The sequence below is a fragment of the Sorex fumeus genome, unplaced genomic scaffold (assembly GCF_029834395.1).
Source record: "Sorex fumeus unplaced genomic scaffold, SorFum_2.1 ptg000102l, whole genome shotgun sequence".
NCBI lineage: Eukaryota > Metazoa > Chordata > Mammalia > Eulipotyphla > Soricidae > Sorex > Sorex fumeus.
The window spans coordinates 1,275,881-1,299,991 of record NW_026606159.1 but is presented as its reverse complement, the minus strand read 5'-3'; the positions used below and the strand labels follow the sequence as shown (position 1 = coordinate 1,299,991).

At 66.5% G+C, this 24,111-nt stretch overlaps 1 protein-coding gene across 1 annotated transcript in view; it reads left to right on the top strand.

Moving 5' to 3' along the window:
• Nucleotides 1-24,111, top strand: part of ABCC1 (ATP binding cassette subfamily C member 1) — a 77,947-nt gene that overhangs the window by 53,162 nt on the left and 674 nt on the right. Inside the window, exons 13-30 of the mRNA XM_056134737.1 lie at nucleotides 611-757; nucleotides 1,560-1,647; nucleotides 3,031-3,106; nucleotides 4,424-4,550; nucleotides 4,793-4,969; nucleotides 6,101-6,268; nucleotides 7,541-7,724; nucleotides 10,616-10,706; nucleotides 11,487-11,622; nucleotides 12,762-12,969; nucleotides 13,810-14,120; nucleotides 16,329-16,528; nucleotides 18,189-18,315; nucleotides 18,602-18,703; nucleotides 19,858-20,004; nucleotides 20,822-20,980; nucleotides 22,024-22,190; nucleotides 22,955-23,149. Coding sequence (XP_055990712.1) covers nucleotides 611-757; nucleotides 1,560-1,647; nucleotides 3,031-3,106; nucleotides 4,424-4,550; nucleotides 4,793-4,969; nucleotides 6,101-6,268; nucleotides 7,541-7,724; nucleotides 10,616-10,706; nucleotides 11,487-11,622; nucleotides 12,762-12,969; nucleotides 13,810-14,120; nucleotides 16,329-16,528; nucleotides 18,189-18,315; nucleotides 18,602-18,703; nucleotides 19,858-20,004; nucleotides 20,822-20,980; nucleotides 22,024-22,190; nucleotides 22,955-23,149 — 2,810 coding nt within the window. The remainder of the gene's footprint in view (nucleotides 1-610; nucleotides 758-1,559; nucleotides 1,648-3,030; nucleotides 3,107-4,423; nucleotides 4,551-4,792; nucleotides 4,970-6,100; nucleotides 6,269-7,540; nucleotides 7,725-10,615; nucleotides 10,707-11,486; nucleotides 11,623-12,761; nucleotides 12,970-13,809; nucleotides 14,121-16,328; nucleotides 16,529-18,188; nucleotides 18,316-18,601; nucleotides 18,704-19,857; nucleotides 20,005-20,821; nucleotides 20,981-22,023; nucleotides 22,191-22,954; nucleotides 23,150-24,111) is intronic.

Here is a 24,111-nt window from a genome sequence, read left to right as displayed (position 1 = left end):
CACCCGGGGAGACAGCAGTGATGCCCCCAGGAACCCCCACCTCGGGCACGCGTGGCTCTCAGCTTTCTGTCGTGTTCAGGCCTCTGCCTCGGCAGGCAGGACAGACAGACTCCGTTCTCGGCGGGCAGGACTGCGGGTCACGGGGGCGCGACTCTGCCCTGGGGAGCGCGAGGTCCCACCACAGGGCGGGAGCGGGGCGGGGTGGGGTGCTGAGCCCGTGGCACCGTACCGGGCGCGTCTTGACCTGCTGAACCCCGGAAGGCAGCACCCCAGAGGCCAGGCCCCATCCTGCGGTGCCGCCTGGGGTCTCGAGGGGCCTGTGTGCAGGCCCCGGATACACCCGAAGACACTTCCTGGCCGTGAGGTGAGGGACTCGGGAGCTGAGATCAGCCTCGTCCCGCGGAGCCGCGGGGGCCGAGGTCTGGTGTGGGCTCCCGCGTGTGGGGGACCCAGGAGTGCGCAGCTGGGACTCAGGGCGCCCGGTCTCCCCTCTGTCCAGTCCCAGCGCCCCGGGCTCCTTGTTGGGGCGCGACCCTGCCCGGCCCCCTGGGGTGGGCTGGCGGTGCGGGAGCCGCCCCCGGGCTCACTGGGGCGGGCCCTCTGCCCACAGGTGGCGCTGTCCACGTTCGCCGTCTACGTGACCGTCAACGAGAACAACGTCCTGGACGCGCAGAAAGCCTTCGTGTCCCTCGCCCTGTTCAACATCCTCCGCTTCCCCCTCAACATCCTGCCCATGGTCATCAGCAGCATGGTGCAGGTGGGCTGGGCGGCCGCCTCGCGCCCCTCCTCCCCCGCCCTCTCCCTCCCTCCCTCTCTCAGACGTGGGGGCCGCAGGACCCCGAGACCCCATGCAGCTGCCCCAAGTCTCCTCTGTCCCTCTGGGCCCACCCTGGGGCCCCTCTTCCTCCTCTTCCTCCTCTCCCACCCTGCCTGCAAAGCTCTTGACCAGGAATCCCCTTCCCAGTACGTGTGGTCAGCACCTGGAGCCCAAGGTTCGAGCTGGTACCGTGAGAGGCCGCGTGTCCGAGCCCGGGAGGGTTGAGAGGGCTGCTCGCGCGCCTGACCTGTGGCCGCCTGGGTCCATCCTCCAGCCCCCCCTCCAAGGGCCCCCTGGTGTGGCCACACAGATTTCTTGGCGGGGGGGGGGCTGCACTTATCCCTGAGCAGCCTAGAAGGGGCACCTTGGCCCGAGGGACCCCCAGGACCCAGCTGGAAGCGTGTGCCCTGAGGGTGTGTGGCCTGAGACTCTAAAACAGTCTCTGGCTCCTTCCCAACACCGACTTGGGCCTCCAGAGGGAACCAGACCAGACCCCAAACCCGTTTCGTTCTTGCTTCAGAGGTTTCAGGTGCATGTGCGCGTGTGTGTGTGCGTGTGTGCGTGTGTGTGTGCATGTGTGTGTGTGCGCGTGTGTGTGTGCATGTGTTCATGCGTGCGTGCGTGCGTGTGTGCGAGTGTGTGTGTGGCCTCCACGGGGGGATCCCTGGCTCGCCCCCTCGTCCGTCCGTCCGTCCCGCAGAGGAGCCCCTGAGAGTCAGGCGGCCTCTTGCTCTGTCCGCAGGCGAGCGTCTCCCTGAAGCGCCTCCGCGTCTTCCTGTCCCACGAGGAGCTGGAGCCCGACAGCATCGAGCGGCGCTCCATCAAGGACGGTGTGTGCGCGCGTGTGCGACTGCCTGCGTGTGCGTGTGTGTCACCAGCACACGCATGCTTCCTGCTCGGCACAGGGGGGCTGCAGGCGCCCCCTCCCCAGCCTCGCCTGGCCTGGCACCCGCTCGGCCCCCTCCCGACCGCCCTCGCCACGGCCCTGGGCCTCCCCACGCCCGTCGGCTCCCTGTCGCGGAAGGGAGAGTGACCCAGACTCGGCTTCAAGGGACTTGCCCAGGCCGCCCCGGGACGGGCTCGGCGGGCCCCGGCTGCCCCCTGCAGGGGTGGGGGGGGCAGCTCCAGGTGGCTCCAGCACCCCCACCCCCCGCTTCTGGAGATGCTGTTCCGCGCCCACGTCCCAGGCCACAGCGGCCCTGTGGCTCTCTGGACCGTCTGGTTCAAGCTGCTTTTTATTTTTTTAAATTTTTTTTTTTTGGCTTTTTGGGTCACACCCGGCGATGCACAGGGGTTACTCCTGGCTCTGCACTCAGGAGTTACTCCTGGCGGTGCTCGGGGGACCCTATGGGATGCTGGGAATCGAACCCGGCAATCGTGCAAGGCAAACGCCCTCCCCGCTGTGCTATCGCTCCAGCCCCTCAAGCTTCTTTTTAAAATTCCTTAAATGGCACCCACCAGCCCCCGCTCTGGTCCTGGAGGGCCGGGCTGGGCATGGGGTTATGAGGCTGGTGGCCACTAACTCCGCGTGCGCGCGCGCGCGCGCGTGTGTGTGTGTGTGTGTATGTGTGTGTGTGTGTGTGTGTGTGTGTGTGTGTCCGTCATGGACTTCCGTTCCTTTGTTTTGCTTTGTCTGGGGGCCACACTCCTGGCTCTGCACTCAGGAATCCCTCCTGTCCTGGTGGGCCCCAGGCACCATGGGGGTGCTGGGGATTGAACCCGGGTTGGCTGCATGCAGGGCTGGTGCCCTCCCGCTGCCCGGGGCTGCTGTTTCTTCGGGGTGTGGAGGGGTGGGGGGTGGACTTCTTGCAGGGGTGACTTTGAAACACCCCCAAGCCCTGTCCCTGGGTGGCCTGTGTGTTTTCAGGGGACCTCATAGATGAGAGTCAAAAATCGTTGGAAGCAAGGTGGGAGGGGGTGTACGGAGAGGGAGGGAGGGGGCCAGGGGCTGAGCCCCCACCGTCGCCCCTGGACCCCTCCCCTCGCCCAGCCCCTGCCCCCACTTCCTTTGGGGGGCCTTGCCCACCCCCCAACTTCTGCTCGGTCCTTCCAGCCAGAGTTGCCCCCTGATGCCTCCACGCAGTCGGTGGGGAGTCCCGGGAGCATCACCTCCACCCATACCAATGCGGGGGGCAGGGGTACCCACTCCTCACGCCTCCTCTCGGGGGCGCACCCCCCGCGGCCTCCTGACACGCCACATCTGCCCCTCACAGGTGGCGTCACGAACAGCATCACCGTGAAGAACGCCACGTTCACCTGGGCCCGGAGTGACCCGCCCACGCTGCACAGGTGAGCCGGCTGGGAGGAAGCCCCTGAGCACTGCCGCCTGCAGGGGTGATGTGAGGGGGGGCCTGGTGCCGGGGGGGGGGGGTCCCCACAGATGGCCTGCGATGGGAACGGGCACGGGGAGGGGCATGGAGAAGAGCCTCCTTCAGGGACGGTGTGATCCAGGCGCCCTCAGAGCAGGGAGGGCCGGAGGGGGTCGGCTCAGCCTCAGGCTGGAGCAGGGCTGAGGAACCGGAAGTGGGGGCAGGGGCTGGGGAGGGGAGGGGCCCAGGGGCGATGGCGGGGCTCTTCTCCTCTGGGTCCAGCCCGGGCCTTGTACGTGCAGCGCAGCCTCTACGCAGAAGCCGTGCCCCTCCTCGTTCTGCTTCCTGTGTGATGCCGGAGGGGGGGCGGTGTGGGGTGGGGGTGCCTCCCCGCCTCCCGGGAGCCCCGCCTGCGGCTCATTGGCTTGGATGAGGTCTCGTGTCCTTCCCGGTGGTGGTGTCAGCAGCACCAGAGCGCAGGGTGCAAGTGTGGTCCTGGCCCGCTCCCCCGCCCCCAGCCCCCATCCATCCACAGCACTGGAAGCCCTGGGGGTGGCCGGACCCTGCCCGCCTGGCTCTGCCCACCCGGGCCCTGTCCTGGCTGGAGGCTTTGCCCCCCACAGTGCTCTCGGGCCTCCCCAGAAACTCCCCAACCGCAGGGTCAGATTATCCCCTCTGCTCCCCTGAACAAGAATCTCTTCCTGGGTCGCCTGGGGAGGGGGTGCACGCGCCCCCCCCACCCCCTGCTGGCAGGTCAGCCGAACCGTCTTCGTGTGCGGTCACCTTGCCCTCGCGCCCACCAGCCAGGACGCTTCCTGTTCCGTCAGCCCAAACTGCCTTCCCGGCTCCAAGGCCAGTGGGGAGACTCGGTGGCCTGAGACAGGGCCCCCCAGTCCCCCAAGCACCATCGGGAGGGACCCCCGGTTTCCCCCAGCACTGACCAGCAGAAATGCCCGACTCCTCGGACCCCCACCCCACCCCGAGCTGCCCAGCAGGTGGCCGCGGTGCCTCCCCAGCTGCGCCCACTGTCACGCATGAAGGCGTCCAGCTCAGATGCGGGTCTGATGGGGGGCGGGGACACCCTCCACCCCTCCCCGATTTCCCGAGACGCGCCTGCCACCTCCCCCGTGGGGCACATCCCGGGCAGCCAGGCTCGGCTGTGGGAAGGGCCAGAAAGTTCCAGACAGGAAGGGCCCACGGCCAGATGCAAGGAGAGGGAGCCTCATGGTGGCGCTCTCTCCCTCTCTCCCTCCCTCCCTCTCCCTCTCTCCCTCCCCCTCCTGACCCACCCCTCCAGCATCAGCTTCTCCGTGCCCGAGGGCACCCTGGTGGCCGTGGTGGGCCAGGTGGGCTGCGGGAAGTCGTCTCTGCTGTCCGCGCTCCTGGCCGAGATGGACAAGGTGGAGGGACACGTGGCCGTGAAGGTGAGCTGGGGGGAGGCGGGGGCAGCCATCGGGCCTTTGGGCGGTGCCCGGCACGTGGTGGACTCTTGGTGGCCATCAAGGAGACCCGCGAGCTCCCCGTCGCTCCCTCCTCCCTCGGGCCTTTCTGCTGCCCCCCCCCCAAAGGTCTTGCCCTTGAACTCCTGGCCGCACGTGGGTCCCGGGCCCAGCCCAGCATCCCTGGTGACTCAGTTTCCCCCAGCTGACCCGTGTGTCCCTGGCAGGGCTCCGTGGCCTACGTCCCGCAGCAGGCCTGGATCCAGAACGGCTCCCTGCGGGAGAACATCCTCTTCGGGCGCCCGTTCCTGGAGCGCCACTACCAGGCCGTTGTGGCCGCCTGCGCCCTCCTGCCCGACCTGGAAATGCTGCCCAGTGCGGACCGGACGGAAATCGGGGAGAAGGTGCGCCCGGCCCCCAGCCCGCGGTGGGGGACGCGCCGTGTCAGTGGCTGCCGTGCCACAGAGCTCATCAGGCCCTGGCAGAGGGTCCCGTGCCCGGCCTGGGTGACAGGCTCCCTGCCCGCCTGAGGGCTTTGCTCTTCATCGCCGGAACCCTGGGGCGCCGGAGAAGTGAACGCCACCTCCACTCACACACACTCACACACTCACGCGTGGCAGATAGCAGCCGGGATCTGTGGCAGCAGCATGTCACGCGCACACACACACACGCACATACACGCACACGCACACTGATGCACATGCACAGCGGATAGCAGCCGGGTCTGTGGCAGTATGTCGCACACACGCACACACACGTGCACGCACGCACACTCACACAGCAGGAGCCAGCACCGGAGGGAGACCACAGAGCCCAGCTGGGAGCTGCAGAGCCGGGGTGGGCGGCGCCGTCCGTCCACTGCCTCCTGCCTTTGCCCCCCTTGCTGCCCTTGGCTCTGGCCCCAGTTTCCCGTTTCCTGCCCCGGGAGGCCCCTCCGGGACGAGAGAACACTCGCGGCCCAGCTAGCCGGGGCTGGGGGCGGTGCCGGCCATCCAGGTGTGGCCCCGGGACCATCGGGGGGAGCCTGGCCGCCTGCCCCACCTGGTCCCTGGGAAGGGGGCCCCCTCCAGGCAGGGGTCTCTGTCGCGGGAGTGCCGAGGGGTGTGTGCTGCTTGGGGGGGTCCGCACACGCACACTCACGCACACCCACGCACACCCACGCGTTCTCACACATTCACGGACACGCACTCACAGGTCTACTCACGCCGACACACAGTCCCACGTTCACATACACTGAGGCGCACGCCCACACAGACACACCGACTACTGACACCAATGACAGCCCCTCGCCGTGCGGCCCAGCGCCCGGCTGGGCGGCGGCAGGTGGCGGGTGGGGACCGCTGGGGCCTGGCGTGCGTGAGGCCGCAGGTGGGCCACGAGGGACCGTGAGGCACAGCCAACACCAGGCCTGTGCCGGGGCCGCACCCATGTCCCCTGGGTGCCCGCGACCCGCCCGTCACTGTGCTTGGGCTGGGCTGGCTACAGCCTCCCCGGGACCCCCACCCTGCGCCTCACCGCCCCCCGCCTCCCTGCAGGGTGTGAACCTTTCCGGGGGGCAGAAGCAGCGCGTGAGCCTGGCCCGGGCCGTCTACTGTGACTCGGACATCTACCTCTTCGACGACCCCCTGTCGGCGGTGGACTCGCACGTGGGCAAGCACATCTTCGAGAACGTCATTGGCCCCAAGGGGATGCTGAAGCACAAGGTGCCTGCCCGGGGGCCGTGGCGGGGGTGGGGGTGGCCGGAAGTCAAAGAAGACCCCTTAAAAATACTGAATGCTAAAAAAAGCCCGCTGTGGCCCAGGGAAACAGTCCCTGCAGCCACCGGCCACGCTCCTGGGTCCCCCTGCTGTCCCCGTGAGGCTCGGGTCCCACCCCCGCCCAGGACAGGGCCAAGCACCCAGGTTTCGGCTGCAGAGAAGAAGAGACGCCGGGGGCCCGGGGAGGCAGGACACAGGACAGGGCGCTTGCCCTGCACACAGCTGGTGTGGATTCGATCCCCAACCCCCGCTAAGGGTCCCCTGAGCCCCGGCCACAGAGCCGGGAGCCAGCCCTGAGCACTGCTGGGTGTAGCCCGCAGCCGGCTCGGCCCCTTGCCCGTGAGCGGAGTCACAGCCCCGCCCCTCCCAGCCCTCCCCTGCCAGGTGCTCATTGTCCAGCGCAGACTGTTGGGACTTCTGTCCTTTCTTTGGGGGGGGGGGTGGTCACACCCGGCGATGCTCAGAGGTCACTCCTGGCTCTGCACATAGAAATTACTCCTGGTGGTTCGGTGCTGGGGATCGAACCCGGGTCGGCTGCGTGCAAGGCAAACGACCTACCCGCTGTGCTATTGCTCCAGCCCCCTTTTAACTCTGCAAAAGCTTTCTTCAGCCCTCTCTGCCCCTTCTGTGGTAAATGTCTTTCCAGCCTTTTCCCCTCTGCTTGGCCTGCAGACCGTGAGTCAGACTGTGGCTCCCTTTGTCCCCTCACTTTCGGTTTGTTTTTTTTTTTTAAAAACTATTTATTTTTGCTTTTTCTTGGAGGGGGTCACACCTGGTGATGCTCAGGGGTTCCTCCTGGCTCTGCACTCAGGAATGACTCCTGGTGGTGCTCGGGGGACCCTATGGGATGCTGGGATTCGAACCCGGGTTGGCCACGTGCGAGGCCAACGCCCTCCCCGCTGTGCTCTCTCCAGCCCGTCCCCTCACTTCCTTCCCCGGCCACTTCTGTCTGTTTTCCCTTGCTCTGGGCACTGTCAGAGAAGGACAGAGACGACGGTTCAGCGTGGCCCTGAGGCTGTCTTCCTCGCTGCCTTTCCCCCCTACCCTCAGTTCGGCTCCCGGAGTTCCTGGTGGAGCTGCCCCCAAACCCCAACTCCCTGGGCGTCCACCCCAGCTGCTGCCGCCCCCTGCCGGCGTGTGGCGGGACCCCCCCCCCCCCACGGGTGCACAGTCTGACCCTGGTGCACTGACGCCGCCGCCTCTCCCCGTGGCCCGCAGACGCGCCTCCTGGTCACGCATGGCATCAGCTACCTGCCGCAGGCCGACGTCATTGTTGTCATGAGCGGCGGCAAGATCTCGGAGCTGGGCTCCTACCAGGAGCTGCTGGCCCGGGAGGGCGCCTTCGCCGAGTTCCTGCGTACCTACGCCAGCGCCGAGCAGGAGCAGAGCCAGCCGGAGGACGGTAGGGCCGGGCCGGGCGCCTGACACCCACCCTCCCGTGGAAGGCCCAGGGGTGCGCCCTGGAAGGAGCCCTGGGGTGGGGGGGCTGTGCTTCCCACGCTCCTGTCACTGCCCCAGTCGTGGCCGTCTCGTGGCAAACCCGTGGCAGTCCTGCTGGGCACGGGTGGGACCTGGGTTCGGGCGAGGCGTGTGGCCTCCTGCCTGGCCTGGGGAGCCCCGAGACTCGGCCGCCGAGGGGCAGCACGACAGGGCCCGGTGCCCGCAGCAGGCCAGGCGCCCCTGCACGCTGGGGAACGACAGAGCTCCCGCCCCCTCACTCCCGCCCAGCCCACCTCCCCGTGCGGCTGCCCCAGGGCTGCCTCCGAGTTTGCCTTGTCCTCTGGCCTTATCTGCATCCCCTCCCAGAACTGGCGCTGGGCTGGGTCTTTCCCACCGTCCCCCCACCGGACAGGGCCACGCCCAGCTGGACTGGGTGGACCCGGCAGCTCAGTGCTCAGGCCTCAGGAAGGGGGGACCACACAGAAACCCCCAACCCCTGGTGGTGCAGAGGCGGCGGCCGGGCTCTGTATCAGACCTGACCACTGAGCCATCTCCTCGGCCCCCTAGCAGGAGGCCTCTCACCACAGAGCCCCAGAGGCCTGTCCCCGGCTTGCACCTTCCTCTGGGCCGTCCCCAGCAGTGGGTTTCTTCCTGCCTCGGTCTGTCGCGGGAGACGCGGGCGGGAGGTGGCACAGTCCATGTTTGGTCAGCAGTGCTGACCCCCGGGCCTTGGCGCCTTCCCTCCGGCCGCTGCCCACTGGCCCTGCCCATGCAGAGTTCCAGAACCTGTTTGAGGAGGAACGGGGGCAGGGTGGGAGTGGGGTGACCACCGGTGTGGGGGCGGGGCACCTCAAGGTTGGGGACGTGCCCCGGGTCTGCTGCTTCGTGTGTTTCGTTTTATTGTTTGGGGCCACCCTGGCGGTGCTCAGGGCTGACTCCTGGCTGCATGGCCAGGATCCCTCCTGGCGGGCTCAGAGGACCCTGTGGGGTGCCGGGGATGGAACCCGGGTCGGCCGTGTGCAAGGCCCCGCTGGGCTTTCACTCGACCCCAACCTGCTGCTCACACCCCCCCCAGGAGTGCTCGAAGGCTGGTGTCCGAGTCCACGGCCGCCCCTTCCTCCCTCCTCCCCTCCCTCCCTCCCTCCCTCCCTTCCTCCTCCTTCCCTTCTTCCTCCCTCCCCCCTTTCCTCCCTCCTCCTCCCTCCTCCTTACAGCTCTGCTTCACACTCAGTGCCGTGGCCCAGTCTGGCCCTGGTTTCTCCTCATGCCACGGTATTTGTTTCTGTTCTGGCTTGTGGCACGTGTCCCTGCCCGAGAGGAAACCCTGTCCACGGGCTCCTTTTCTCCGTCCCCCGCCCCTGGGAACTTCAGCCCCTCGGGGCGTTTTTAGGCCCCCCACCCCAGCAGGTGCTGTGTGGGAGTGAGTTGGGGATGCGGGACCCCTCCCCAGCCACCTGGTCTCAGGCTCGGAGTGGCCCCGAGGCACCACGGGGTGCGGCCCCGCACCCCAACACGGAGGGTTTCGGTCGGCGAGGAGACCCAAGCCGAACCGCCAGGGTCTCAGCACTGTGGGGGGCTGAAGGAACTCGAGGAGGGAGGGGAGCACCCCCCCGGCTCGGGTTCGAGTCAGCTCCCGCCGATCAGCATCTGTGCCCAGAACACTCTGCCCATGGCTGGGCCCAGCCCTTCCTCCTCCCCCCCGTGGCTGCCACGGAAATGGGCCTCAGGGCCGAGTTCTGAGTTTGAGGGAAAGGAGCCAGCCCCGGGCTGTGTCGTGCGGGATGGGGAAACTAAGGCACAGGTGCCCGGCCAGGCTTGGCCGTCGCGCTGCCGAAGAGGATGCGGCCGTCCGCGCCCTCTGCCGCCTCCCGGCTCTCAACCCCTTCCTGACCTTGTGACTTCGCAGGTGGCACAGCCGCAGAAGAAGGCCAAGGTCAGTGGCGCCGGGCTTCCGTGGCGCCTGGCTTTCTGCGGCCGGTGCTTGTAGAGGGAGCAGTGGACGGGCTTGTGCTGCAGCCACGTTCCTTCGAGGGGTCCCGAGTGCTTGCGCCTCTGCTGCTGCCTGGCTGGCCGGCACGCGTCCCTCCTCTGCTAGGGGCCACCTGGGTGGGGAGCCCCAGGGACGCGGCCGGATCTCGGGCTCCCTCGCAGCGGAGCCGCTTGGCTGCACCTTTCCTGCACCCAGCGGCCCCAGGTAGCGCGCTAGCGGGCCGCTCTGCCGTGACGTGGCCAGGCGGGCTGGCGAGTGATGGCCACGTGCCCCCCCCGCACCTGCCAGACCCCCGTCACTGCACGTGCACGTGTGGCCTCGAGGCTCAGTCACTTTCTCGCCCTTGGGGCGGCCCCCATCCCAGTCACCTGAACTCCCCCCACAAGCCGGGGGGGTTCCCCCAATACCCCAAGGTGCTCCACCTTCCGTCCTTCTCAGGGTCCTCAGGGCCCGCCCCGGGACTCTGCGTCACCCCTGTCATGTCAGCAGGTCCCAGGGCCACCAGCCCAGCGTTCCCCAACCTTCCCACATCCCCCCACCACACACACACACACACACACACACACACACACTCCAGTCCCCGCATTCCCCACTGTCCCTGGTGGCCTCGGGGGCACCCTGCAGGGAGGTGGTGGGGCCAGGAGACGGCTGCAGGCTCCTCGCCTGCCCCCCAGGACAGCGACACACCAGGGTGCGCCAGCGGGCTCGCTGACTCCTTCGGTGCCCCCTCCCCTGGGCAGTCTGTCCGTCTGCGGCGAAGCCGGTGCCCCCAGCCCGCAGCCTCGTGGCAGCTGTGGTATCTGCCCCCTGGTGCCCGCCTGGCTGGGGAAACCTGAGTCTCCCTCGGTCTCCTGCTCCCGCAGGGCCAGCGGCCACCGGTGTCCCGGGCAAGGAGACCCGACAGATGGAGAACGGCGTGCTGGTGCCCGAGGCGGCAGGGAAGCAGCTGCAGAGGTGAGGCAGGCGGGACTCGGCCCGGGAGGTGGGGGAGGAGGTTGTCTCCGGGCTGCCTGGGATCTGGGGGCTCCCTGCAGACCAGGTTAGGCCTGGGGGAGCAGACTTCTCACCCGCACCCTCAGGCCGGGGGACCCCAGCTCTGGGTCCCCGGCACCTCGGGGCCCTCCACGGACGCCACGGGCCCGCCGTCCTGAGTCTGCCACGGCCCCTTGGAGCATTTCCACAGCAGCATTTGGGGCTGAGTTGGGGCCAGTCCCTGGCACCCCCGTGGCTCCGTGGCTCCCAGCGCCATCCAGCGTGGCCCCCACCCCAGTCACACCCCCCACGCCCCCCAGCACGGCCAGGGGCAGTCTCCAGGCTCAACAGCAACCAGGACTTAAAATACACCAGCGTGGGGCTGGAGCGATAGCACAGCGGGGAGGGCATTTGCCTTGCACGTGGCCGACCCCGGGTTTGAGTCCCAGCATCCCATAGGGTCCCCCGAGCACCGCCAGGAGTCATTCCTGAGTGCAGAGCCAGGAGTAACCCCTGTGCATCGCCTGGTGTGACCCAAAAAGAAAAAAAATACCCACCAGCGTGGAACCCCCCCAGACGGGCAAGGATTCGCTTCGTCTGCTGTTTGGTTCTGAGCCGGGGCCGCACCCGGCCATGCACAGGGCACCTTCCTGGCCCCTTCTGCCAGCCCACCGAGCCCTGGGGCCTCTCGGGGTCACGCCTGCTGTCGGCAGAGGGGTGCTGGGTGCCGCCTGCTGACGCCCTCGTGTCTCGGACCCCCAGGCAGCTCAGCAGCTCCTCCTCCTACAGCGGGGACGCCAGCCGGCACCACGCCAGCTCGGCCGAGCTGCAGAAGGCCGGGGCCGCCAAGGAGGAGTCGTGGAAGCTGATGGAGGCGGACAAGGCCCAGACCGGGCAGGTGAGGCCCCGGGCGGGAGATGTCAGGGCCCCTGCCCACAGCCCCCACGGGCAAACAGCAGGGCTGGGGCCCAAACCCCACCCGGGGCAGCCAGGAACATGCACTGGCCGTCCCTGCCGTCCTCACGGCCGCGGCCTCTGAGCAAGCAAACTGGGGAGCCTCAAGCCAGGGCCGGCGACTCCCACTGACCCCCTCACGGCCCAGCCATGGACACCGTGCTGATGGTCAGTCCCTGCACAGTTGGGTCTCCAGGAGGCTTCCGGGGGTCTGTGGGCTGGAAACCTCAGGGGGGCTCGTGGCTCCTTCAGCCCCGCGTCTCAGCCTGCCTGGGCGCCCATCCCCGAGCCCCCGGCCGAGGGACAGGCCACACTGACCGCTCACTGCGGGCCGCTCCCCCGTGTCTCCCGGGCACCTCTGGGCGCAGGCCCGGCACACACGAGGCCCCAGGCCCTGGGCCCCGTCCCTGGCGTCCCGGAAGAATAAAGTGACTTTGCATGGTGAGACCCTCCCGTGACACCCGCTCCCGGCCTCAGCGCGGGGGACAGAGACGGCCCCTCGCCCCAGAAGGGGAAGCCGGGCGCTGCAGGGCATTGGGCGTGACTTTTTCGGGTCCCAGTGGGAGCAGGAGGGCCTGGGGGGTCCCTGGGTGCTCTCCAGCGCCAGGAGAGTTTGAGGTGAGAGCATGTGCGCCCGTGAGAGGAAAAGGCCCGGGGCAGGGAAGCGGATTTGGGGAGCAGGGCTCTGTCTGGGGCTCAGGACACTGGGGGGGGTGGCGGGTATTATTTGGATTTGGGGCCTGTCCCAGGAGTGCTCGGGGCTGACTGCTGGCCCTGTGCTCCTGTATGCTCAAGGATCACTCCTGGTTGTGTGCTCAGGGATCACTCCTGGCGGGGCTTGGGGGTCTCTGGGAGGGTGCAGGGTCAGCTGAGTGCCAGTCTCGACTCGTTCTGCCACCCCGAGAGATGTTTGTTTAAATTTCGGCTGGGCGCCTGGGGGATAGCACCTGAGGGGAAAACAGCCCCAGGGTCACCTTCTGGTGCCTGCGGACAGGCCTTGCTGGGGCCGGTTCCAGCCGGACTGTGAGCTGGGGGCGGGGGAGGGGGCGCCCGGGCGTGGCCGTGACACCCCTGCCCCCCCAGGTCAAGCTGTCCGTGTACTGGGACTACATGAAGGCCATCGGGCTCTTCATCTCCTTCCTCAGCATCTTCCTCTTCCTCTGCAACCACGTGGCCGCGCTGGCCTCCAACTACTGGCTCAGCCTCTGGACGGACGACCCCATCGTCAACGGCACCCAGCAGCACACGCACCTGCGCCTCAGCGTGTACGGCGCCCTGGGCATCTCGCAAGGTGGCGCCCGGCCCGGGCGGGGGGGGGGCAGCTGTGTCTGAGTGCCCCTCTCACAGAGGAGGGCCCCGGGGAGCGGAACGGGCTGATGCTCACCGACGTTGAACCCGGGCGAGGGGCACCCGGGGGGGGGGGGCGGGCTGCAGAGACAGGACACGGGGGCTCCGGCCCCACTCGCAGCATCTCGTGGGGTGCCCCGAGCACTGCCGGGAGCGAGCCCTGAGCATCGCCAGGAAGAGAGAGACAGAGAGAGACCGAAAGATGGAGCGAGGTGGAGTGGGGCGGGGGAGAGACAGAGACAGAGACAGAGACAGAGAGGCAGACGGGCGCGCAGCAGCTGCCGCCCAGGCTCCGCCTGCCTGAACCCGAGCAGGTTCCCGGCCCCGCGCAGGCTCCCGAGCACCAAGCCCAGAGGCCTCTGAGCCCTGCTGGTCGGTGGGACTCGAGCGTGGAGTCGAGCGAAGCCCAAGGGGGAGCCAAGGCCGGTGCCGCTGGCGGCCGAGAGGGCGGGCCCAGAGCCCCCGAGACACCCCACTGCCCCCCCCCGCAAGTGGGCAGAGGAATCCACCTGGGGGCCTCCAGGGTCCTCGCCTGCAGAGCGGGGCTGTCCGCACAGGGTCAGGGGCCAGAGCCCGCCCGAGTTAGGCTCGTGGGAGCAGCGGCCTCCCCTCCTGCTGGTGGAGATGGGGGGGCGCCCCGTCCTGCCGTCCCCCAGCCCCCGAGTGTGGCCCCGGGCTCCTGCCCACCCCCAGACACGGCCCTGGGCTTCTGTCCTCCTCCCCGGTGTGGCCCCGCCCCCCCAGCGCCACCCCCAGCGGCCACCTGACACCTGGGTGTCGGCAGGCGTCGCTGTGTTCGGCTACTCCATGGCCGTGTCCATCGGCGGCATCTTCGCGTCCCGGCGCCTGCACCTGGACCTTCTCAGCAACGTCCTCCGGTCGCCCATGAGCTTCTTCGAGCGGACGCCCAGCGGGAACCTGGTCAACCGCTTCTCCAAGGAGATGGACACGGTGGACTCGATGATCCCGCAGGTCATCAAGATGTTCATGGGCTCCCTGTTCAACGTCATCGGCGCCTGCATCATCATCCTGCTGGCCACGCCCATCGCCGCCGTGGCCATCCCGCCCCTTGGCCTCGCCTACTTCTTCGTGCAGGTGAGAGGCGGGGCGGGGGCCGAGGGGTCAGGAGGCACCGGGCCCCACCGTGGGCTCGAAAGGAATTCCCTTCTGTTTCCTTCCTTTTAATCGCATCATTGCAAGATGCAGTTACTCAGTTGTCCATGACTGTGTTTCAGTCATACGATGTTCCAACACCCGTCCCTGCACCAGTGCACATTTCTGACCACCAGTGACCCCAGTTTCCCCCCCATCGCCCCCACCCCCCTGCCCGCCTCTGTGGCAGGCACTTCCCCCCCCCATTCATTTTTTTAAATTTAATCGAATCAGTGAGGTACACAGTTACAAGTTGTTCCACCACCGTCCCTTCAACAGTGCACATTTCCCATCACCAGTGTCCCCAGTTTTCCTCATTCCACTTCTTCCTCCAGTCTGCCCTATAGCAGACACTTTTCTCCTCTCTCTCCCCTCTCTCTCTCCCCGCCCCTCCCCCTTGCTCCACTCCCCCCCCTCCTTTGAGCATTATGGTTTGCAACACAGATACTGAAAGGTCCTCCTGTCTGTCCCTTTTCCTCCTTCAGTTCTTCTCCAGAGAGATCATTTCCAACTGTCTTTGTCATAGCGGCCCCTCCTCTGTCCTCACTGCCCTCCCCCACCCTCCACCACACACACACACACACACACACACACACACACCCTCGTGGTGTGCTCCCCTGTGGGCTGCTCCTCCTGGCCCTCGTTCCTCTCGTTCCTGCTTTGCAGGATTTTGCTGGAGGGAGGTTGGGTTTGTTCCTGTCGTTGGGTTAAGTCATCGTTCCCTGGACTGACAGTTTTCCGGCTGCCATAACCGATGTCTCCAGTCGCTATTAAGTCACAAGAGGAAAAACGTGAAAGGCAGGAGGGACCCCTGTGCATTGCGGGTCACCAGAGAGAAGCCTCGTGAAGACCCCGGCAGATAATGCAGATGGGAATGACATGGGCAGCCCCCACTGGGTGTTTCTTCTCCCTCGACATAGAAATCTGGAGCTCAAGCCACAGGGGCTGACGGGGCAAGTCCTGGCATCTGTCGGACCCCGGACTCCTGCCCTCGCGCTTTCGTTCTGTGATCTTGGCCTCAGATTTCTGTCTCAGGGGGACTCCTGGTCCCAGGTAGCTGCTGGAGCTCCGGATATCACATCTCTATCTCAGAAAACAACGCCGAGGCAGGGCGGGAGGTCGGGGAGGGTGCGCCAGCAGAGCGGGTGAATCCCCTGGGTGAGTCTCACAGATGCTCCAACGGACACCAAGAGGCTGGGCATGCTGTGAGTTTCCCTGTAGGCGGAGTTTAAGAACAGCAGGAAGGTGGCGGAGGCAAAAGTCACAATACTGGCTTTGGGGCCAGAGCGATAGGGCAGCAGGGAGGGCTCTTGCCTCGCACATAGCTGACCTGGGCTCCACCCCCGGGACTGCACGAGGTCCCTCAAGCACCACCAGGAGGGACCCCTGGACGTAGAGCAGCCGTAAGCCCTGAGCATCTCCAAGGGTGGCTCAAAACAACAGATTTTTAAAAATTCAAAGTTCAAAAACTAAAACGGGGGCTGGAGCCGTAGCACAGCGGGGAGGGCGTTTGCCTTGCACGCGGCCAACCCGGGTTCGATTCGCAGCATCCCATTTGGTCCCCCGAGCACCGCCAGAAGTAATTCCGGAGTGCATGAGTCAGGGGGAACCCCTGTGCATCGCCATGTGTGACCCAAAAAGAAAAAAAAATTAAAACGGGGGCCAGATAGATACCACAGCGGAGAGGGCGTTTGCCTTGCACACGTCCAACTCAGATTCAATAACCGGCACATCCCATAGGGTCCCCCGAGCACCACCAGGAGTAATTCCCGAGAGCAGAGCCAGGAGGAACCCCCGAGCACTGCTGGGTGTGGCCCCCACACCAAAAAAATAGAAAATAAATAATTAAAACTGACTTGTCCCTGAGCACTGAGCCAGGAGTCCCCCCGTGCGCCCCCCCCTCCCCCAGGCATGGCTGGGGCCTAGGTTGGTGACAGTTTTCTGACCTTTGGTACTTTTTGATTTCGGGAAGCAGGAATAGCCCCTGGGGCTGGGCGAGGCTCGAAGGTGCTGGGGCCTGCGAAATGCCCCCCACCCGCCGCTAGGAGGGCGCTGCTGTGACTGTTGGCACCTGTGGTTCCCGCCTGCCAGTAGCCCCCCTTCCGGCCCCGCTCGCCCGGCCCCGACCCTCGGCGTCCCTTCTCGCCCCAGAGGTTCTACGTGGCGTCCTCTCGGCAGCTGAAGCGCCTGGAGTCCGTCAGCCGCTCGCCCGTGTACTCGCACTTCAACGAGACCCTGCTGGGCGTCAGCGTCATCCGCGCCTTCGCCGAGCAGGAGCGCTTCATCCGCCAGAGTGACCTCAAGGTGGACGAGAACCAGAAGGCCTACTTCCCCGGCATCGTGGCCAACAGGTGGGCCGCTGCCCCGCACGTCCAGGAGGCGGGGGCACCTCGGGGCTCCCCGGGCAGGGCAGGGTCCGCCCGTGCCTCGCCCCGTGTGACTGGGGTCCCCCGAGAGGTTCGGGGGTGGGGAGGGTGGGCGGGCAGCATCCCCGGAGGCGAGGGCCCACTCCCCAGACGGGGATTCGGACCCGCCCCCCTGCTGCCAGGGGCCCCGGTGGCAGAGCGAGGAGACCCGGTCGGGGCGGGGCCAGGCAGGGGTTCACAGGCGGCTTCGGCTGTGTAGAGGGAAGGGGTCGGGGTCGTGGCGGGGAAGCGGTGGGTCACGCTGTGTCCTGGGCGCCCTGCGGTTACAGCGCCGAGGTGATCGACGGGCTCTGGGACAGGGCGCCCTGGGAGCCCAGGGATGCTCGCCCAGGGACACGCACCCGCACACGCACGCACACACATGCACAAAGTCAAGAACGGGGGCGGGGGATAGGACAGCAGGGGGCCACTTGCCTTGCACCCGCTGACCCGGGCTCAGCCCCCAGCCCCCGTACAGTCCCCCAAGCCCTGTGGGAGTGATTCTTGAACACAGGGCGAGGAGAATGCCCTGAGCACGCGTGCAAGTAATTAAAAACAACCAGAAAAGATTTTTTTAAAAAAATCCCCTCTGCTGGGGCCAGAGCGGGGAGGACGCTGCCTTGCACACGAGCAACCCGGGTTCGATCCCCGGCATCCCATATGGCCCCCTGACCCCCACCAGGAGTGATTCCTGAGCACAGAGCCAGGAGGAACCCCTGCGCACCGCGGGGTGTGGCCCCAAGACCAAAAGAGAGCCTGAGGGTGCCGTGGGGGCTGGGCCTGCCAGAGGAGCCACCCGAGGCCAGGGCAGCTGGGGGCCGCGCCCCTCCCTTGCCCCCTCGTCCCCGGAGAGCGCCGTTTCGGAAGCCTCACGCCTCTCTCCCAGGGCGTCTTCTTCCCGGAAGATGCCGGCGTGGGCCTGTTGCTGCGGCTGGCACCAGGGGGCCGTTGGCTCTTCCCCACATGCCAGTTCTCATTTCCTGGGAAAAAGCATTTCTGGAGAACTCGTCTCGTTCCCTGGGGGGCCTGTCACGGAATTGCTGAAATCCGTCCCCGCCCCCTGCCCCTCGCCCGTGTGCCCAGAACCGGGGAGGGCTCAGGAGGTCCTGGAGATCAGCTCAGTGACCGGCCACCCCCCTGCCCCTCCCCCGGGCCCTGACCGAGCCAGACCGGCTGCCTCCCCACCCTCAGCACGGCCCTGGGCCCTTGTGTCTGTTCGTCTGGGTGTCCGTGCGTCCGTGTGTCTATGCGTCCGTGTGTCCATGTGTCTGTGTGTCCGTGTGTCTGTGCATTCGAACGTCCATGTGTCCGTGTGTCCATGTGCCTGTGCGTTCTTGTATCTGTGCATCCATGCGTCCGTGTGTCTATGCGTCCGTGTGTCTATGCGTCCGTGTGTCCGTGTGTCTGTGCATTCGAACGTCCATGTGTCCATGCATTCGAACGTCCATGTGTCCGTGTGTCCATGTGCCTGTGTGTTCTTGTATCTGTGCATCCATGCGTCTGTGTGTCCGTGAGTCCGCGTGTCTGCGTGTCTGTGTCCCTGCGTCCAAGTGTCCGTGCGCCCGTGCGTCCACGCATCCCCGCGTCGTCCCGTGTGCCCCTGCAGGTGGCTGGCGGTGCGGCTGGAGTGCGTGGGCAACTGCATCGTGCTCTTCGCGTCCCTGTTTGCGGTGGTGTCGCGGCACAGCCTGAGCCCGGGCCTGGTGGGCCTGTCCGTGTCCTACTCCCTGCAGGTGAGGCCCTCGAGCTGCTGCCCTGACACTCCCAATCCTTGCCCTTTCTTCTTAGATCTCATTTTCAGGCCGCACCCCCAGCTCTCAGGGCTCCCCCCCGGTTTGCTGCCTCAGGGGTCCTCACCTCCCCCAGGCGCAGGGCCCCGCAGGGACCAGACTCCCGGCCCGTCCCTGATGTTTTCCGTTGCTTCTTTCCTCTCCGTCGTTCTTGTGGCCCAACCTGTGGCTTGGCGGTCACTGGGCAGGGTGTGACCCGGGCGCCTGCCCTCCCCGTTCCCGCCCCCAGATCACCTCATACCTGAACTGGCTCGTCCGGATGTCTTCGGAGATGGAGACCAACATAGTGGCCGTGGAGAGACTCAAGGAGTATTCGGAGACCGAGAAGGAGGTCAGGGGGCCCCGCGCCGGCCTCCGGGCCTTGGTCCTGTGGCCACGCAGTGGCCCCCAGTGGGAGGGCAGCCGGACGCCCTACCAGGGAGACTCTGCTCCCACCGCCCAGCACCTTGGAGACAGTTTTCAAAGAGAGAAATTCCAATTAACGGACTTTCCCCCGGGAGCTGGGGTGGGGGGCGGTTTGGTCAGACCAGCGTCTGTGTCACCCCCTTCAGCTGGACTTCAGGCCTGGTTAACGTCCCTCTGACTTGGCGAATCTCAGCGGGGGGCGGCGGATGGTCCTCCGAGAATCTTCTTGCAGTTTCCGTGTTTTTGTTGTTCCTGTTTTATCTTGGTTTGGTTTGTTTTTGTGGTGTCACGCCTGGCAGTGCTCAGGGCTGACTCCTGGCTCTGCACTCAGGAATCGCTGCTGGCAGTGCTCGGACCCATATGGGGTGCTGGGGGTCGAACCCGGGTCAGCTGTGTGCCAGGCAAATGCCCTCTTGACTGTCCTATCGCTCCAGCCCTTGTTTTGTTTCATTTTGAATAGGGGGAATTTCCGTCGTGGAAAATGAAGCTCGCTGTCTCTTGAGGGGGGGAAACTTTGGCACACGGTGGCTGGGTGTGGGTGGGGGTCTGCGCAGGGGATCGGGATGAGGCATCAGCGAGGTGATGCGTACTTGCGGCTGGCCTGGGGCCCATCCCAACACCCCCCAAGGCAGTCAGGCCACGCCCATGCTGCAGTATTGGGAGACAGGGCTCGTGCGGAGATCCAGCCCGGGAGCAAACCCACCGCCCCAGCTCCATCCTCTGGACACGGGGTCAGAGGCACCGTTGCCGGGAAAGCATTTGCACAAAGTAGAGATGAGGCTGTGTGGCCCAGTGGTCAGGCACCTGCTGCGGGTGAGGCCCTGAGTTCGGTCCTGGCGCTGGAGCATAAGATGCAGGTGGAAATGCAGGAGGTCGTTAGGTCAGGGAAGGGGGCACGGGCTAGGGTGGGGTCCGCACTGCCCGGGAACGGCAGGAGGTGGGGGAGCTTCGGGTGCAGAGGCTGGACGGGGCGGGGGTGGCATTCCAGTGGGTGTCCCCAGTGAGTGTGGGAGGTGGGGTGCGTGTGAGGCTGCTGTGAGGGGGTCCTCACGGCTGCCCGCCGGACCCCTGTGACCCCAGGCTCCGTGGCGCATCGAGGAGACGGCCCCGCCCAGCACCTGGCCCCAGACCGGCCGCGTGGAGTTCCGGAACTTCGGCCTGAGGTACCGGGACGACCTGGACCTGGTTCTCAAGAACATCAACGTCACCATCGAGGGTGGGGAGAAGGTGGGTGCGCCCCGGCCCGCCCGCCCGGCCTTGACGGGGAGGCTCACGGACCGGAAGCAGCCCCGAGAGCACGGGCAGCCTGGCAGACGGGGAGCCTCGTGGGTCTTGAACCGAGCCCTGAATTTCAGCCGCCAGAGCTGAGACGCGGGGCCCGTTTCCCATAAGCCCCGTTCTCCGCTCTTTCTGGCGAGATCAGCAGCCCTGGGCTGCCACCCCCCCCACCCCAGCCCCCCAGCCCCGTCCCTGCAGACGTTCCCAACGGCAGTCCCGTGCCACCGACCTGGGAGGAGGGACGTGGGAAAGGGCTGGGACGGGGCATGTGGCCCGGGTCCGAGCTCTTCCTGGGAACTCGCCCTGGCGGGGATGACCTCAGACAGAGCCTGGCTGAGTCCCGGCCGCCAGCCCCGCGGTGGAGTGTGGGGCAGCGTCTCCGAGAGTCCGGGGCTGGGACAGTCTCTGGAGAGGAGCCGTGAGGTCGGCTTCCCAGGGTCTCACAGCCGTAGCCCCTGGTGTGTGGCTCCCTGCCCGCGTGTGTGCGCGAACCCCCAGGGACAGACCCCAGCACCGCCAAGCCAAAGAGAACGGCCTGGCCCGGCGGGGCGGGGGGGAGCACCAGCGATCAGCACGGCCCCCCAGAAGTCCCTGATGGTGCCCGCGTCTTGGGAGGCCTCCGCATTGCCGACTCGCCTCCTGGGGGGTCCCACGGGAGCTGGGGAGGAGCACCCCACCCCCACTCCGCGGCTCAGGGAGGGAGCAACCCACCCTCACCCCGCCAAGGGAGGACCCCAGCCTCACCCCTGGCCCGTGCCACCTGCAGGTGGGCATCGTGGGACGCACGGGCGCCGGGAAGTCCTCCTTGACCCTGGGCTTGTTCCGCATCAACGAGTCGGCCCAAGGGGAGATCGTCATCGATGGTGTCAACATCGCCAAGATCGGCCTCCACGACCTGCGCTTCAAGGTCACCATCATCCCGCAGGTGAGGGCCAGGGCGGCACCACTGCCAGCCCCGCCCCCACTCCCCGGGAGCCCCGAGCCCTCTGTTTCCTGCTGCCGCTGGTCAGCCCTGACCCTGCCGCCCGTCCAGCCGTGCTCAGGGGCCTCCCAGCAGAGTCAGGCTCGAGGCCTCACGCATGCCAGGCACGTGCTGGGCCCTGCGAGCTGCCTCCCGGCCCCGGGTGCTGCCATCCCTAAAATCCATCCCAGGTCCCTTCCAGAGGCCGGCAACGGGGCGGATGCAGGGGCCTCTGCTGTCGGACCACCCTAGGCTGCACCCCCTTCTTTTCTTTTTCGTTTTTGTTTTTGTTTGGGGGCCACAACCAGCAGTGCTCAGGGATCACTCCTGGCAGGGACCCTGTGGGGTGCCAGGGATGGAACTCGGGCTAGCCAGGTCAAGACAAGTGCCCACCCCACTGCAGCCCCGAGTCTCCTTTCTGGAATGTTCCCCCACCTCTCTGCCTGTTGAAGACTGGGAGGGAAGAGCCGGGAACAAAACCCAGGGTCCCATCCCACCTTCCCCAGGCTCTCCCAGCTCTGTCTGTCTGTCCATCTGGCTGGCTGGCTGTCCGTCTGTTCTGTCTGTCCGTCCGTCCGTCCATCTGTCTGTCATCAGCCTCTCCCGAAATGTTTTCTGGGGACCAGAGCTGCAGGCGTGGGCCTGTACACGGCCACCCTGGGTTCTCCCCCGGGCATCCCATGTGGCCTGAGCATCCCCCAGGAGTCAGCCCTGAGCCCCTCCGGGTGTGGCCCCAAAACTCACAACCAGGGGCCAGAGACGCAGCACAGCGGGGAGGGCATTGACCTTGCACCTGGCTGACCCGGGTTCGACCCCTGGCGTCCCACGTGGCCCTCGAGCCCTGCCAAAGTGATTCCTGAGTGCTGAGCCGGGAGTGACCCGGAAAAGCAAAAATTAAAATAGACCCTCAAAACCAGAAACGTAGATCCCAAGGCTGGTCGGCACCCCGGGGCCCTCGCGCCTGGTCGCCCCGAGCTTGCCCGTCACGCGCCCCAATGCCTCCGCAGGACCCCGTCTTGTTCTCCGGCTCCCTGCGCATGAACCTCGACCCGTTCGGCCAGTACTCGGACGAGGAGGTGTGGAGCTCGCTGGAGCTGGCTCACCTGAAGGGCTTCGTGTCGGCCCTTCCTGACAAGCTGAACCACGAGTGCGCGGAAGGCGGGGAGAACCTCAGGTGGGCTGGGACCCCCCGAGATCAGGCTGGTCCCCGCCCCAGCATGCCCGGCCCGTGCGCGCCAGCCGTTCAGAGCGTTTCCCCCGAAGTCCGGCAGCTGCGCGATTGGCGGCGTCTCCGCGGACCGTGTTGGGGCCGGGGGTGGGGCTTTGGGCGTGTGCCCCCCCCCCCCCCCGACTCCTGCCCTCCGGGGATCGGGGCTGATCGAGCTGCGTCAGCCAGGGTCCCCTCCCTCTGCCCTGACCCTCACCCCCAGCCAGCCCTGGGTCTCTGCCACACGCGTGCTCGCATGGCAGAGGCGTGCTGAAGGCTGTTTGCAGCCGCAGCACCCCTCCGCCAGGTTGGATGGGGGGATGTGTGGTGGGGGGAGGGGCGGGGAGTTGTTTCGGCTCTAGGGCCACTCCTGGCGGTGCCAGGGATCAAACCTGCAGCGCTTAGCGCCAGCCCTCGGGACTGGTATAAGGAGGCTTTGTTTTCAAACCCGGCAATGCTCAGGGCCGACTCCGGCTCCGCACTCAGGGGACACTCCTGGCGGGCACGGGGGGGACCCTGTGGGGTGCCGGGATGCCGCCTGCAAGGCCAGTCCCCTGTCGCCATCCTGTGGCTCGGCCCGGCAGCGGGGGCTTCTGAACGCCCCCGCTGAGCTCTGTGCTGGGCCTCGAGCCGGGCGGGGGGGACACACGTGCCGGGGCGTCCGCAGGAGGGGGACGTGAGGTCCCGCGTGCCCACCCCCCCGCCGGGGCTGACCCGCCCTCTCCCCGCAGCGTTGGGCAGCGCCAGCTCGTGTGCCTGGCCCGGGCCTTGCTGCGGAAGACGAAGATCCTGGTGCTGGACGAGGCCACGGCCGCCGTGGACCTGGAGACCGACGACCTCATCCAGTCCACCATCCGGACGCAGTTCGACGACTGCACCGTCCTCACCATCGCCCACCGGCTCAACACCATTCTGGACTACACGAGGTGACGCCCCCAGCTCCCTGCTCTCCCCGCTGCCTGGCCGCGGCCCCGCCGGGGGCGTCTTGGTCCTGGGCCGTTCCACCGGTCTCCGACACGTACTGTGCCCTCCCTGGGACCACGCGTGTGTGCACATGTGGGGAGGCACAGGCATGTGTGTGTGTGCATGGGCATGGGTATGCATGGGTGTGCATGTGCATGTGTGTCTGGACATGTGTGTGTGATTGTGTGTGCATGTATGTCTGTATGTGTGTGCATGTGTGGAGGGGCCTGTGTGCACATGCATGTGTGTATGGGTGTGTGCACGTGTGTATATGTGCAGGGGCATGTACGCACATTGTGTGTGTCTGTATAAATGTGTGTGAGCATGTGTGTATGAGTGTGTGTGTACACAGGCATGTGTGTGTGTGCATGGGTATGCATGGGTGTGCGTGTGCATGTGTGTCTGGACTGTGTGTGATTATGTGTGCTTGTATGTCTGTATGTGTGTGCATGTGTGGAGGGGCCTGTGTGCACATGCATGTGTGTATGGGTGTGTGCACGTGTGTATATTTGCAGGGGCATGTGTGCACATTGTGTGTGTCTGTATAAACGTGTGTGAGCATGTGTGTATGAGTGCGTGTGTACACAGGCATGTGTGTGTGTGTGTGTCTGTGTGTGTGTGGACAGGGCCTCTTGCCTCTCCAGCCTTGCTCCAGACCCTGGGATCCCAGCAGGAGATTCTGGGACGTGGGGAACCGCTCACCGGACTTGACAGGCGAATGCCAGGAGGCAGCGGGGAAGCCCAGAGCAGAGGCGGGAAGCGCGAGGCAGGCTCGCCGGTGGCCCCTTCTCCGAGCTAGGCAGGGACGATCAGGAGCTGGAGCGACAGTACAAAGGGGAGGGAGTTTGCCTGGCACACGGCCGACCTGGGTTCAACCCCCGCATCCCATATGGTCCCCCAAGCCCCGTCAGGAGTGGTCCCTGAG